The following is a 15,700-nucleotide window of genomic DNA, read 5'->3' as shown; positions in this document are numbered from 1 at the left end:
ATTGAAGAAGAAACTGAAGCTATTGATAGAATGGCCGAATAGCTGCGTTAGCATCGCCGGTAAAATGTGCGGACCAAACGATCAGGACTTTCGCATCTTTTGAAACTGGAGCAACTTAAATCCGTCGATTGGTAGGTGTTTTTTCGCATTAAATGTAGGTGGAAGGAAACGTAATATAGTTGCAAATGCATCTGCAGGTTATCCATACATCTGTGTGCCATGTCTGCCTTAACATCGCCGGTCAAACGTGGAGACACTCTGGCACATTCAATGGGGGTCTGGTGGCAGACACTTTGGCATCTTCGGGCCAGTGGTGCAACTTGAATCCCTCCCTGTTAGTGTTGTTACACCCTCCGACAACACACTGTCGAGGCATGATGTCTCCAAGGTTCCAAAAAATAGTCAAAAAACGGAAAATAACAGAGCTGAGACCCGGTGTTTGTAATGTGTTGAAAATGAAAATGGTGGGTGTGTTACCTCGGCGACGTCACATTCTGACGTCATCGCCTCCAGCGAGATAGACAGAAAGGCGTTTAATTCGCCAAAATTCACCCATTTAGAGTTCGGAAATCGGTTAAAAAAATAGATGATCTTTTTTTCTGCACCATCAAGGTATAAATTGACGCTTACATAGGTCTGGTGATAATGTTCCCCTTTAAGTCTCCCTAAATCAGGAAAATCAGAAAGAATGCGAAAAAGAGATCACTGGAAGGTTTTACAAGAAGCTTAAAGCAAAAATCCGAACAGGAAATGTTCAAATTAGCCATATCAGATCATTGCAAAATAAATAACCACATCCAGGACCGGGACAACGGCAAAATCATCGGCACAGAAAGTCACACATTCAAATGATGGATTGAGGAGGCGATAAAACTAAGGAAGCGGCCCAAGGAAACAATCACTCGGTTTCTCCTCCATTAATCATCAATCGGCGGTGGGTGGGGAATTTGAGGGGAACTAGGTAGGGTTGACAGTTGTGCCATTTTTTTCATGCCTATAAGAACAGCTGATAGGCAACACATCACAGTGGTCAGGTGACTCTTCTAAAGAAGACTGCAGATGACAGCCTATTGATTGATTGTAACTTTTATTATTAGATTGCACAGTACAGTACATATTTTGTACAACTGACCATTAAATGGTAACACCCGAATAAGTTTTAAGTCAGGGTCCACGTTAATCAATTCATGGTGAAATGTCGAAACATGTCAGGTAAAGATTCCATCTAATATACCGAAAATATTGTCCGATTACAAGAACATTTGAAAGAGTATATGAATAAGAGGACATAATGAACCGTTTTGAGCAAAGATTTTATCCAGCCCGCGGGATTAGTTTGCTCAGTACAAAAATCAACCAGAAACTTTTGAATGAAAGAAATTGCTGTTCTAAATGTGTCCACTGGATGTCGCAATAACAATTCTTTGTATCTTTGTAGGTGATGCAACATATGTGCAAAATAAACCACATGATTTTAGTACAAACTACATAAAAAACATCCTGTAATTTTGATTTTGATATCATTTTTTTGAGCTTGATAGATTGAAAATTAACACCAATGAATTAACTGATGAACATTATCACATCATTTATTCAGAAAATGTAAATAAGGACAAATAAAGTTAGAATACTATTAACCGCAACATGCAAGTGTGTGTATGTATGTATATATATATGTATATGTGTGTATATATATATATATATATATATATATATATATATATATATATGTATATGTATGTATATATATATATATATATATATGTATATGTATGTATATATATATATATATATATATGTATATGTATGTATATGTATATGTATGTATATGTATATGTATGTATATATATGTATATGTATGTATATATATGTATATATATATATATATATATATATATATATATATATATATATATTGAAATAATTAGGGCATGCTTTAACCGCATGCCTTTGGTAAGCGCAGGAGTGAGAAGAGGTTTTAAATTAATTAGCGCCCGGCAATTCAAGGAAATACGGTATATATATATATATGTGTATGTATATATATATATATATATATATATATATATATATATAGATGTGTGTGTATATATATATATATATTATAACAATACACACAGTTTGAACAGTAACAATGTTTAAATATAGCTGTGAGTGTAAAGTCAAAAAATTTCGAAGGTTCTACAAACAGTCATTTTAAGGGTAAAAAAATGTGAGTTTTATTGTACAGTGAAAAAAAAAGTTCAATAACAAAGGTAGCAATTATTCCGTTTAATTCTGGTCACTGAATTTAACTTGTAAAATCTACATTTTTTTAACTTATTTAATTTGATTTTTTTTACAGTGTGCTACAGTAAAATATAATATTCTGTTAAAAACTATAAGTTATATACTGTAGTACCCAGCTAAATTGTATTAATATGACACAGCTCGTAACTTAAAACACTTATCTCAAATCAAAGTCTCCCAATGGAAATTAATTTGCTGCTTGCTCCACAACACAGCACCATTTTAACATGTTGCATGACTTTTCAAAGGAAACGCAACATTTTTGATAAGAAATATTATATAACAACAGTAGTTTTATGAAGTAATGTAGTAATTGTACAGCATTTACCTTGGGGAATGCGTTTCCACAGTATCTCCTTCCAGCTGCTTCTCCATATTTTCATGGATAAATGTCCTCGGTTAAAATATTATTTTAACGTCCTCGGCTGGCGTTATTGACTCATTCTGCTTAAGTATGACGCGAGCACTATTAGTGCTACGCTCCAACTACTCCACCAAGTTAAGCCAGCGACACGCTCGGTCATGTTGTTGATGATTTATTTCTTTAATTCAATGAATAACAACCACTTCTACTCCTCCACACTGTCCTTCACACTCACGGCTGGAAAAACAAAGTCCATCTCTAGCTATAAGCTAATGCTAGCGATCTCACAGAGTTAATTTTGACAGTCGCTATGACAACAAGTGATGATTGCCAATAAAAAAAACACAACCAAACGTTAAAGGCACTTTGTCTTTATGGATTTTTTTTTTTTTTTTTTTAAATCCAAAACATTCTTCGCCATACACAAAAATCGGATGTATAAATGATTTTGGGAACATCACAGTTAAACGTAAGGCTCTGTTGAACATTCTTTTTTTTTGTTAAAGGCCTACTGAAAGCCACTACTACCGACCACGCAGTCTGATAGTTTATATATCAATGATGAAATATTAACATTGCAACACATGCCAATACGGCCTTTTTAGTTTAATAAATTGCAATTTTGAATTTCCTTGGAGTTTCTTGTTGAAAATGTCGCGAAATGATGACGTGTACGCGTGACTTCACGGATTGTGAGGAAATATCAGCGCTGCGCACACACACAGCTAAAAGTTGTCTGCTTTAATCGCATAATTACACAGTATTTTGGACATCTGTGTTGCTGAATATTTTGCAATTTGTTCATTTAATAATGGAGACTATAAAGAAGAATGCTGTTGGTGGAAAGCTGTCTTTAGCACCGAGACCCAGCCGGCGTTTCTTTGTTTGTTGTGAAAGCAGAGCGGGTCAAGCGAACATGTTTTCTCTACGTCAACCAGCATGTTTTTGGATGGGGAAATTGTGATATATATCTTACCGAAGACATCCGTGGATTATTCGTCGTTCTGCAGCAGCTGTGAGCTCTGCTCCTCGGCGTCTCTCTGAGACACAGTGTGTTCAACGCAGCCATACGACCTCGAGGTATGTCTTTACAATCTTTAAAATCTCACTAAAACACTATTAAAACAATAAGCAGATAAGGGATCTTCCAGAATGATCCTAGTATAGGGGTAGGGAACCTATGGCTCTAGAGCCAGATGTGGCTCTTTTGATGACTGCATCTGGCTCTCAGATAAATCCGAGCTGACACTGCTTAACACGCTAAGTAATGAATAATTCCGCTTGTAATCACAGTGTTAAAAATAACGTTCAAAATATAAAACATTTTCGTGTATTTTAATCCATCCATCCGTTTTGTAGCGCACCTGTTCAAGAAGTTGCGTTAATGGTAAAAAGTTATTTATTTATTATTGATTAGTGTGGGGCTTGCCCACCTGGGGGTTCTTCAGACCACCAAGCACCGACATGAGAGCCTGTTTCAGGGTTACAATATTGTTTTATTTTTGAATAAGTCTCTCCGTTGCTTTCGAGCAATTGTCTTTTTCTCTTTCGTTCTCGCTCGCACTCTGGCTGCAGCCCCAACCCCGTCTCTCTGCCTGGCTGCTGCTTATAACATAGCGACAGGTGATTAGATAACAAGGCCCAGGTGGGCCTTCTACGCACCTGTCGCTGATTTCAAGGCCGGTCCTGGCACATCCCGCTTCGCTGCAGCCCCGCAGGCCACGCCCCCTCCACAGTTAGTTTCAGAATAACAATGTTATTACAGAGAATAAGAGACTTATACTCTTGAAATGTTGGTTTTACTTAAAAATGCACGTGATTAGTTGTGTTCAATGTAAAAAAAAATATTATATGGCTCTTATGGAAATACATTTTAAAATATTTGGCTTAAAAGGTTCCCGACCCCTGTCCTAGTACATGTGTTTAATTACATCTGAAACGTTCACACTGCCGTCGCTTTTTTTTTTTCTCTTAGTCCGTCGCTATCAATAACCTCAAACACAAATCTTTCATCCTCGCTCCAATTAATGGGGAAATTATCGCTTTCTCAGTCAGAATCGCTCACGCTGCTGGCGTTCATGATTATAATCAATCGGTGGATGTGAGGAGTCCGACAATCTGTGACGTCACGCGCACTACTTCCGGTACAGGCAGGGCTTTTTTAAGAGCGACCAAAAGTTGCGAACTTTATCCTCGATTTTCTCTACTAAATCCTTTCAGCAAAAATATGGCAATATCGCGAAATGATCAAGTATGACACATAGAATGGACCTGCTATCCCCGTTTCAATACGAAAATCTCATTTCAGTAGACCAGGGGTAGGGAACCTATGGCTCGCGAGCCAGATGTGGCTCTTTTGATGACTGCATCTGGCTCTCGGATAATTCTGAGCTGACATTGCTTGACACGATACGTAATGAATAGTTCCACTTGTAATCACAGTCTTAAAAATAACGTTGAAAATATAAAAAATTCTCATGACTTTATATGTTCAATAAGTTGCGTTAATGGTAAGAAGTAATTTATTTATTACTGGTTAGTGTGGGGCTTGCCCTCCTGGGGGTTCTTCAGACCACCAAGCATCGACATGAGAGCCTGTTTCAGGGTTATAATATTGTTTTATTTTTCAATAAGTCTCTCAGTTGCTTTACAGCAATTGCCTTTTTCTCTTTCGTTCTCGCTCGTGCTCTGGCTCCAGTTCCAACCCCGTCTCTCCTCCTGGCTGCTGCGACAGGTGATTAGATAACAAAGCTCAGGTGGGCCTTCTATGCACCTGTTGCTGATTTCGAGGCCGGTCCTGGCACACCCTGCTTCGCTGCAGGCCCGCGGGTCACGCCCCTTCCACAATTAGCTTCAGAATAACAATGTTATTCCAAAGAATAAGAGACCTATTATACTGCAGAAATGTTGGTCTTACCTAAAAATGCACGCGTTTAGTTGTGTTCAGTGTTAAAAAAATTATTCTATGGCTCTTACAGAAATACATTTTAAAATATTTGGCTTTCTTGGCTCTCTCAGCCAAAAAGGTTCCCGACCCCTGCAGTAGGCCTTTAATCGACATGGTGATTATCGGAAAGGTTCAGTCTGATATGGCTTGTCGAGTCCTAAAAAGACACATAAGTCCTCAAATGTTCGCTCCTGCATAGTTCATTTGGGATTCATTAAAAAAAAAAAATAGTCCTTAAAAAGCTCCGATTTCAGTCGGCCATCCTTGGCCCGACTTGCCACTCAGCCCCCTGCGTTGGACCGTGGGAGACCCCAGAGGTGCGAACGGTCTGAAAGAGATGAGGGGCGGCGCGGTGGGCGGGGAGGAAGAGGACTGGGCGGGAGGGAGAGGCGAGGTCCTGCTTTGAGGGGATGCCTGGGTCGGCCTGGGTGGGCCTGTGGACGGGGACGGGGCGATAGACGGGAGCCTGTGAACGCTCGCCAGGACGCCGGGCGCGAGGAGAGGAGGCACCCCCTGCTGGCAGCCGACCAGCGGCGCCAGACGGAGGGAGGCGGGTGGAGGGTAGCTCCCCATCAGGGCCAGATCCCTCCGCCCGCCAGAGGAGGAGGCGGGCGGCAGCGTGGCGCTCATCTGGGGGAAGGACACCCAGGGCCAAGGAGGGAAGGGCAAGGCGGCGGTCGGGGGCGACTGAAGGAGGAGGGGGTCCAGCTCGCTCGCGCAGTGGGAGAGATGGGTGACCAGGCGGGCTCCTATCGGGTCTGGGGAGTCTCCTTCCAGGGAGCTGAGGTACCGCACCACCTCTCCGACACACTCCCTGAAGCCCAGAGTCCTGTAGTCCACTGCCAGCGCCCTGGCGTCAAAGTACCCTGCCGCAAAGGGAACCGCCAAAAATGAAAAAAAATTGCTATTTTAAAACTTTTTTTTATCCATCGGGGTAGAAAAAACCTCACCTTTCCCCCCCATGGCATGCAGAAGTTTGAGGTGGTCCACCGTCATTTGCAGAATCTCAGCTTTCTCCAATTTGGAGGAGCCCTGAAAAGAATAAACCCTCAATGATTTCATTTGAAAAAAAACAAAAAAGATTCCAGTTTCCGCTAATCCAGGGGTGTCCAAAGTGCGGCCCGGGGGCCATTTGCGGCCCGCAGCTAATCATTTACCGGCCCGGCACACATTCTGCAAAAATTGCAAAATTTATAGTATTGCAAAAATAAAAAAAACATTTAAAAAAATTGAAATGAGTTTAAATCTAATGAGGAAAAAGTGGCAACGTTGACACAAAGCTGCCATGCAGGCAGTTTTTTTTCCCTTTTTTCTTTATTTTCTTTTTTTTCCATTGCTCAAAAAAAAAAGGCCAAAAAAATCTATGTTATAATGAATTATTACTTAAAAATGATCACTTTAAAATGTTTTATGTGGAGAAAATATTGCATATGTTGTGTGGTTGCCATATAAAAACATCAATATTTTGACAAAAGAGCATAAAACAAACAAAATAATAGTTCAAACATAAAATCGACAGATATATCGGAAGTTGATCTTGAAATTTAAGTGTTAAAAGTAAAAAAACAGCTAATAAAAATGCATCAATTTATGAGTGGGGAACCTTTCTGATCAGATATATTTAGTAGGATTTTATTTAACTTTTCACTGTGATTACTCAAAAATATTAAATTAAAATCAATGGTGTCCTGCATTATTGATCTTTGAGGGCTTTAATTGCTAAATAAAAGAACTCTCATGAAGGAATCAATAAAGTACTTTCTATGTATCCAAATACTGCATATTTCTGTTTTACTATAAAAAACAAAGTTGTCTTTGACAGAAAAGGCATACAACCTTATTTGTTTTACTTAATATCAACCTCAAGTTAATATAGAGATTTACTGTAAGCATTAAATAAAGAATAATAATAATAATTTGACTTATTTTTAACATTTTAGTGACTGAGACCCTTTATGCTCTCCAGGAGCCCTAAGGATAGAAAAAATCCCAAAAAAATCCATATATTTTGTTATGGTTTGAAAATGAAAAATATCAAAATAGCCCCCGCATGCTTGAATTTTTCTGTGTGCGGCCCTTTGTGGAAAAAGTTTGGACACCTCTGCTCTAATCCAATGGTAGTCAAACTGTGGTGTACGCCCCCCCCAAAAAATCACTAAATCAAATAGTCAAACACAGTGTTACTGTTCAAACTGTGCAATGTTTCACTGGCCAAAAGTATGAAGTATACTTGTTAAATAAAAAATCTGCTTTGTTTTTTAATGAATATTTAGGCCTACTACGCTATTGTATTTGGATGTCGGTCAAACTTGGTAAAAAAAAGTTTGAGAAGCACTGCTCTAATCCTAAACTGCTTCCTGCAATCAGATGATATATAAATGCCACACATTGCTACGTAATCTGATTAGGATTTGTCAAATGGGATTTCCCATGTGCCAAATACACGATCTGAATCAGAACTGGATTAATCTTGGATTTACATTCCATACTGTGCATATGTAATGGAGGCCATAAACAGTCCCTTCCCTTTTTGGGATTGTGGCGGTTTAAGATACCCGAAGTCCTGATTATTATTATTATTATTATTATTATTGTTATTATGATTATTATTACTGTTTTCTAATAATATTGCATTGTTGTGGTTTTATGAATTTGCTCTAAAATGCCCGAAGTCCTGATTATTATTATTATTATTATTTATTTTTTTTATCCAATAGTATTGCATTGTTGTGGTTTCATGAATTTCCTATAATTTTTTCCAAGTGCTCCTTGCAACTTTAACCTCAAAAAGCAAACCACTTCAACTATTGTAAAACAACTACTGTATTGATGGTTTACTCATTTTATATCACACACAGACTTAAAAGTAGACACCAGAGGGCAGTAAATGCACATACTCAGAGCTCATTGTTAAAGTACTGTACTAGTTTATTTTGTTATGACTATTATTATTGATAATAGATCATACATGCAGAATGAAACGCCACCAAAGGCTCTCTTTTTGGTCATCCACAAGTTGCAGGCATTCTCCGTGTATGTTTTACGCTTAAAAAGTGTTCATCTGAAACATGAATTTTTGTTCCAACACATTTGTGAACTGTTGAGAGCGATCTATAGCAGTGGTCCCCAACCTTTTTGTAGCTGAGGACAGGTCAACGCTAGATAATTTCTTTTGTCGTCATGAAAAAGGGAGTTTTTTGGGGGGTTGGTGCACTAATTGTAAGTGTATCTTGTGTTTTTTTTATGTCAATTTAATTAAAAAAACAAAACAAAAAAAAACATTTTTATAAAAAAAAAAAATTCTGCGGCCCGGTACCAATCGAGCCGCGGCCCGGTACTGATTATTATTATTATTATTATTTATTTTTTTTGTCGTAATGAAAAAGGGAGTTTTTTGGGGGGTTGGTGCACTAATTGTAAGTGTATCTTGTGTTTTTTTATGTTGATATAATTAAAAAAACAAAACAAAAAAAAACATTTTTGTATAAAAAAAAAAATTCTGCGGCCCGGTACTAACTATTATTATTATTATTAATTTTTTTTTTTTTTTTGTCGTCATGAAAAAGGGAGTTTTTTTGGGGGGTTGGTGCACTAATTGTAAGTGTATCTTGTGTTTTTTTATGTTGATTTAATTAAAAAAACAAAACAAAAAAAAACATTTTTGTATAAAAAAAAAATTCTGCGTCCCGGTACCAATCGAGCCGCGGCCCGGTACTGATTATTATTATTATTATTATTTTTTTTTTTTGTCGTAATGAAAAAGGGAGTTTTTTGGGGGGTTGGTGCACTAATTGTAAGTGTATCTTGTGTTTTTTTATGTTGATATAATTAAAAAAACAAAACAAAAAAAAACATTTTTGTATAAAAAAAAAAAAATTCTGCGGTGCGGTACCAATCGAGCCATGGCCCGGTACTGATTATTATTATTATTATTATTTTATTTTTTTTGTCGTCATGAAAAAGGGAGTTTTTTGGGGGGGGTTGGTGCACTAATTGTAAGTGTATCTTGTGTTTTTTTTATGTTGATTTAATTAAAAAAACAAAACAAAAAAAAAGATTTTTATAAAAAAAAAAAAAAAATTCTGCGGCCCGGTACCAATCGAGCCGCGGCCCGGTACTGATTATTGTTATTATTATTATTTTTTTTTTTTTCTGTCGTCATGAAAAAGGGAGTTTTTTGGGGGGGTTGGTGCACTAATTGTAAGTGTATCTTGTGTTTTTTTAATGTTGATTTAATTAAAAAAACTAAACAAAAAAAAACATTTTTATAAAAAAAATAATTCTGCGGCCCGGTACCAATCGAGCCGTGGCCCGGTACTGATTATTATTATTATTATTATTTATTTTTTTTTTTTTCTGTCGTCATGAAAAAGGGAGTTTTTTTGGGGGGTTGGTGCACTAATTGTAAGTGTATCTTGTGTTTTTTTTACGTTGATTTAATTAAAAAAACATTTTTATAAAAAAAAAAATTCTGCGGCCCGGTACCAATCCAGCCGCGGCCCGGTACTGATTATTATTGTTATTATTATTATTATTTTTTTGTCGTCATGAAAAAGGGAGTTTTTTGGGGGGTTGGTGCACTAATTGTAAGTGTATCTTGTGTTTTTTATGTTGATTTAATTAAAAAAACAAAACAAAAAAAAACATTTTTATAAAAAAAAAAATTCTGCGGCCCGGTACCAATCGAGCCGCGGCCCGGTACTGATTATTATTATTATTATTTATTTTTTATTTTTTCTGTCGTCATGAAAAAGGGAGTTTTTTGGGGGGTTGGTGCACTAATCGTAAGTGTATCTTGTATTTTTTTATGTTGATTTAATTAAAAAACTAAACAAAAAAAAAAACATTTTTATAAAAAAAAAAAAATTCTGCGGCCTGGTACCAATCTAGCCGCGGCCCGGTACTGATTATTATTGTTATTATTATTATTATTATTATTTTTGTCGTCATGAAAAAGGGAGATTTTTTGGGGGTTGGTGCACTAATTGTAAGTGTATCTTGTGTTTTTTATGTTGATTTAATTAAAAAAACAAAACAAAAAAAACATTTTTATAAAAAAAATAATTCTGCGGCTCGGTACCAATCGAGCCGCGGCCCGGTACTGATTATTATTATTATTGTTATTATTATTATTTTTATCCAATAGTATTGCATTGTTATGGTTTCATGAATTTGCTCTCATTATTTCCAAGTGCTCCTTTCAACTTTAACCTAAAAAAGCAAAGTTTTTATGTTGATTCAATAAATAAAAATAAAAAAAAATAAAAAATTTTATAAAAAATTATTCTGCGGCCCGGTACCAACCGGTGGTTGGGTCCACTGATCTATAGCACTAATTTTTGTTGGCAAATGAGAGATTATCATCACACTTTAACATCTCTAACATGCAAATGCTGCCTCTTTGCTCAATCAGCATTGCAAATGAAAAAATGTTCTGGTCTTATACTGTATAAATAAATGTAATATACATATATACACATGTATGCTAGGAAGTACATTTTTATAAACCACATTACCCAGAAGGCCTATACGCCGTAGACAGTAACAGGAAGTAGGTCTGAGCTTCGCTGGAGGAAAATTGTGCCGTTTGAGCAATAAATAGTTGATATAATGTCACACGTTGTTCCTCAATAAACTTAAGTTTTGATTCGACAACTGACGCGTTTGAGCACCGCTTTGATGACAAATTCAACTGGCAAAAAAGAGGCATTGGGAAAAAGTTGCAAGGATGTGCATAATTCGCGGGGATTGGCGGAATTTGCACCGCAAAATCCTGCAGGGACTGTCTTATTGTTTATTGAATGTTTTTCATTAATTTCCTGTTTTTTATTTATTTTTTTTATTGTCTTTTCTAATTAGTATATATTGTTTTTCAATTTTAATGGCCTCTATGGGGCTACAGACGTAACGTACCATTCTGGCTGACGTGTTCTCAATGTTGATGAAAATGCACCCTATCAAATACATCAATGGTAAATAGTACCTGCTTTTCGAAGGCACTTGGCACCAGCCTCCTCAGCTCAGACAGGCTGTGGTTGATCCGGTCCCTGCGCCTCTTTTCTATGATCTACAAGACAACAACAATATTTCAGTTTGTTGATGATATTTCCCCTCGTTCTAATTCATTCATTCAAACCATGTGTCTGCACGTACACCACTTAAAACCTTTAGCATATGTTGAATTAAGTCATGGCATGAATTAAGCAAAGACATCAAACAATGTAAGACTAAAATCCTGGCGTTAAAGCTAAAAAAATAAATAAAGACAACTTCAGATTGTTTTCTTTGTCTTACTTTGGCCCAAAACGGAACAAACAAACCGGCAGCGGTAAAGTTTACATCCGTGAAGAATAGAAGAAAGTGAATCAATGTTTATGACTGAATACATTTACATAAAGTGGGGCAAAAAAGTATGTAGTCAGCCACCGATTGTGCAAGTTCTCCCACTTAAAATGATGACAGAGGTCTGTAATTTTCATCATACTGTGAGAGACAGAATGTGAAAAAAAATCCAGGAATTCACTTTGTAGGAATTTCAAAGAATTTATTTGTAAATTATGGTGGAAAATAAGTATTTGGTCAACCATTCAAAGCTCTCACTGATGGAAGGAGGTTTTGGCTCCAAATCTCACGATACATGGCCCCATTCATTCTTTCCTTAACATGGATCAATTGTCCTGTCCCCTTTGCAGAAAAACAGCCCCAAAGCATGATTTTTCCACCCCCATGCTTCACAGTAGGTGTGGTGTTCTTGGGATGCAACTCAGTATTCTTCTTCCTCCAAACACGACGAGTTGAGTTTACACCAAAAAGTTCTGTTTTGGTTTCATCTGACCACATGATATTCTCCAAATCCTCTGCTGTATCATCCATGTATCCATTTTGGTATAAACTCAACTCGTCGTGTTTGGAGGAAGAAGAATACTTCATTGTAACATTTGTATAAGACTTTTAAAGCAATTTTGATAGTAGGCTAATACAACTAATATAGACACTTACACCATGTGTTGTCTTCATAATAACACTTGTATAAGACTGTTATAGTCATTGTGATAGTAGGCTAATATAGACACTTACATCATGTCTTGTCTTCACTATAACACTTATTTAAGACATTTAAAGTCATTTTGATTGTAGACTAATGTAACTAATATAGAAACTTAAATCATGTGTTGTCTTCATTCTAACATTTATATAAGACTTTTATAGTCATTTTGATAGTAGGCTAATATAGACACATCCTGTGTTGTCTTCATTATAACATTTATATAAGACTTTTAATGTAATTTTGATCGTAGGCTAATATAGCTAATATAGACACTTACACCATGTCTTCATTATAACACTTGTATAATACTTTTAAAGTCCTTTTGATAGTAGGCTAATATAGACACTTACATATTGTGTTGTCTTTATTGTAACACTTACATAATACTTTAAAAGTAATTTTGATAGTAGGCTAATATAGACAGTTCCATCATGTGGTGTTGCGTTTTAACATTTATATAAGACTTTTAAAGTAATTTTGATAGTAGGCTAATACAACTAATATGGACACTTCCACTATCTGTTGTCTTCATTATAACATTTGTTTAAGACTTTTAAAGTCATTTTGATAGTAGGCTAATATAGACACTTACATCATGTCTTGTCTTCACTATAACACTTATTTAAGACTTTTAAAGTCATTTTGATTGTAGACTAATGTAACTAATATAGAAACTTACATCATGTGTTGTCTTCATTCTAACATTTATATAAGACTTTTATAGTCATTTTGATAGTAGGCTAATATAGACACATCCTGTGTTGTCTTCATTATAACATTTATATAAGACTTTTAATGTAATTTTGATAGTAGGCTAATACAGCTAATATAGACACTTACACCATGTCTTCATTATAACACTTGTATAATACTTTTAAAGTCCTTTTGATATTAGGCTAATATAGACACTTACATATTGTGTTGTCTTTATTGTAACAATTACATAATACTTTAAAAGTAATTTTGATAGTAGGCTAATATAGACACTTCCATCATGTGGTGTTGCATTTTAACATTTATATAAGACTTTTAAAGTAATTTTGATAGTAGGCTAATACAACTAATATAGACACTTCCATCATGTGGTGTTGTGTTTTAACATTTATATAAGACTTTTAAATTAATTTTGATAGTAGGCTAATACAACTAATATAGACACTTCCACTATCCTTTGTCTTCATTATAACACTTGTTTAAGACTTTTAAAGTCATTTTGATAGTAGGCTAATACAACTAATATGGGCACTTACACCCTGTTGTCTTCATTATAACACTTGTATTAGACTTTTAAAGTCATTTTGACAGTAGGCTAATATAGCTAATATAGACACTTACATCATGTGTTGTCTTCATTATAACACTTGTATAAGACTTGTAAAGTAATTTTGATAGTAGGCTAATATAGCTAATATAGACACTTGCATCATGTGTTGTCTTCATTATAACACTTGTATTAGACTTTTAAAGTCATTTTGATAGTAGGCTAATATAGCTAATATAGACACTTGCATCATGTGTTGTCTTCATTATAACACTTATATAAGACTTTTACAGTAATTCTGATAGTAGGCTAATATAGACACTTACATCATGTGTTGTCTTCATTATAACACTTGTCTAAGACTTTTAAAGTCATTTTGATAGTAGGCTAATATAACTAATACAGACACTTACACCATGTTGTGTTCATTATAACACTTGTATAAGACTTGTAAAGTAATTTTGATAGTAGGCTAATATAGCTAATATAGACACTTGCATCATGTGTTGTCTTCATTATAACACTTGTATTAGACTTTTAAAGTCATTTTGATAGTAGGCTAATATAGCTAATATAGACACTTGCATCATGTGTTGTCTTCATTATAACACTTATATAAGACTTTTACAGTAATTCTGATAGTAGGCTAATACAGACACTTACATCATGTGTTGTCTTCATTATAACACTTGTCTAAGACTTTTAAAGTCATTTTGATAGTAGGCTAATATAACTAATACAGACACTTACACCATGTTGTGTTCATTATAACACTTGTATAAGACTTGTAAAGTAATTTTGATAGTAGGCTAATATAGCTAATATAGACACTTACATCACGTGTTGTCTTCATTATGACACTTTTATAAGACTTTTAACTTTTTGTGGCTCCAGGCCGATTACTTTTTTGTATTTGTGGTCCAATATGGCTCTTTCAACATTTTGGCTTGCCTACCCCTGGGTTAAACACTTTAACATTGCAGAGAACCTGGTTTTTTAGGAAGATACAACAGCAAATGGGAGTCATTAATGTACGCCGTAGATCACATTTAGCAAGCTTTTACTCTGTTTTCCCAAAAGTCAGTTGTAAAAGTGTGTTGTGGAAAAAAAGTCCATTTTCAAAGTTCTGGACCACGTCGGAGACGATAAAGTGGAGCCTGAGGTTTGCATGCACTCACCCCTCTTCTCTTCTTTCTGGCCAGGATCTGTGAAGCGCTGCCAGGGGACGTGGAGCCGGTGACTGGGCTGCATGATTCAGCAAAATAAATGGTGAGCGGACATGTTGTTATGTTTAGCCTGTCTTGAATATGACGCAGAGACAAGATGGCACTTTTGAGCTCCATCAATTGGATTACATGCTGCCGGCCCCAGGCGAGGGAAGACCAGCGCCGTTTGGCTCCCGAGTGTTTATGTAGATGATTATAGAGCATGTGCTGGCCGACACGGGCCGCAATCCCAGCTTCCCTACGTGTTTGCACGCTCTCCCCTCGTCACGGGAGTGTCATGACAGCCTCCCCAGCGCCAGCTTTGTCCCCGCTGCCATTTTATTAGATGTTACCGCTGCCAATTGAGCCGTGTGGTTTTGTTTAGGTCGCCATTTGATGGCTCCCACTTGAAAGTGGGGAGGAGTGTGGTGGAGAGTGGGGGGGGCTGTCTTCTATTGGCATGTCACGCGGCGGGCCGACTGACCCCAGGGGCCCGTCTTTCATGTCACGTACGGCCCCGCCGAGGGCCCTGCGGTGTCGCCGGGATTCCTGCGAATGCAATCACACGCTGACAAATAATGTTGGG

At 36.5% G+C, this 15,700-nt stretch overlaps 1 protein-coding gene across 1 annotated transcript in view; it reads right to left on the bottom strand.

The window, feature by feature from the left end:
* Nucleotides 1-5,251: 5,251 nt before the first annotated feature.
* Nucleotides 5,252-15,700, bottom strand: part of LOC133540038 (hairy/enhancer-of-split related with YRPW motif-like protein) — a 13,091-nt gene continuing 2,642 nt past the window's right edge. Inside the window, exons 2-5 of the mRNA XM_061882512.1 lie at nucleotides 15,088-15,154; nucleotides 11,584-11,667; nucleotides 6,551-6,632; nucleotides 5,252-6,466 (exon numbers count right to left, since the gene is read on the bottom strand). Of these exons, the coding sequence (XP_061738496.1) occupies nucleotides 5,835-6,466; nucleotides 6,551-6,632; nucleotides 11,584-11,667; nucleotides 15,088-15,154 (865 nt within the window). The 3' untranslated portion in view covers nucleotides 5,252-5,834. The remainder of the gene's footprint in view (nucleotides 6,467-6,550; nucleotides 6,633-11,583; nucleotides 11,668-15,087; nucleotides 15,155-15,700) is intronic.

This window comes from Nerophis ophidion, linkage group LG21 (genome assembly GCF_033978795.1).
Source record: "Nerophis ophidion isolate RoL-2023_Sa linkage group LG21, RoL_Noph_v1.0, whole genome shotgun sequence".
NCBI classification, from domain to species: domain Eukaryota; kingdom Metazoa; phylum Chordata; class Actinopteri; order Syngnathiformes; family Syngnathidae; genus Nerophis; species Nerophis ophidion.
This window is presented reverse-complemented; position numbering and strand designations above follow the sequence as displayed.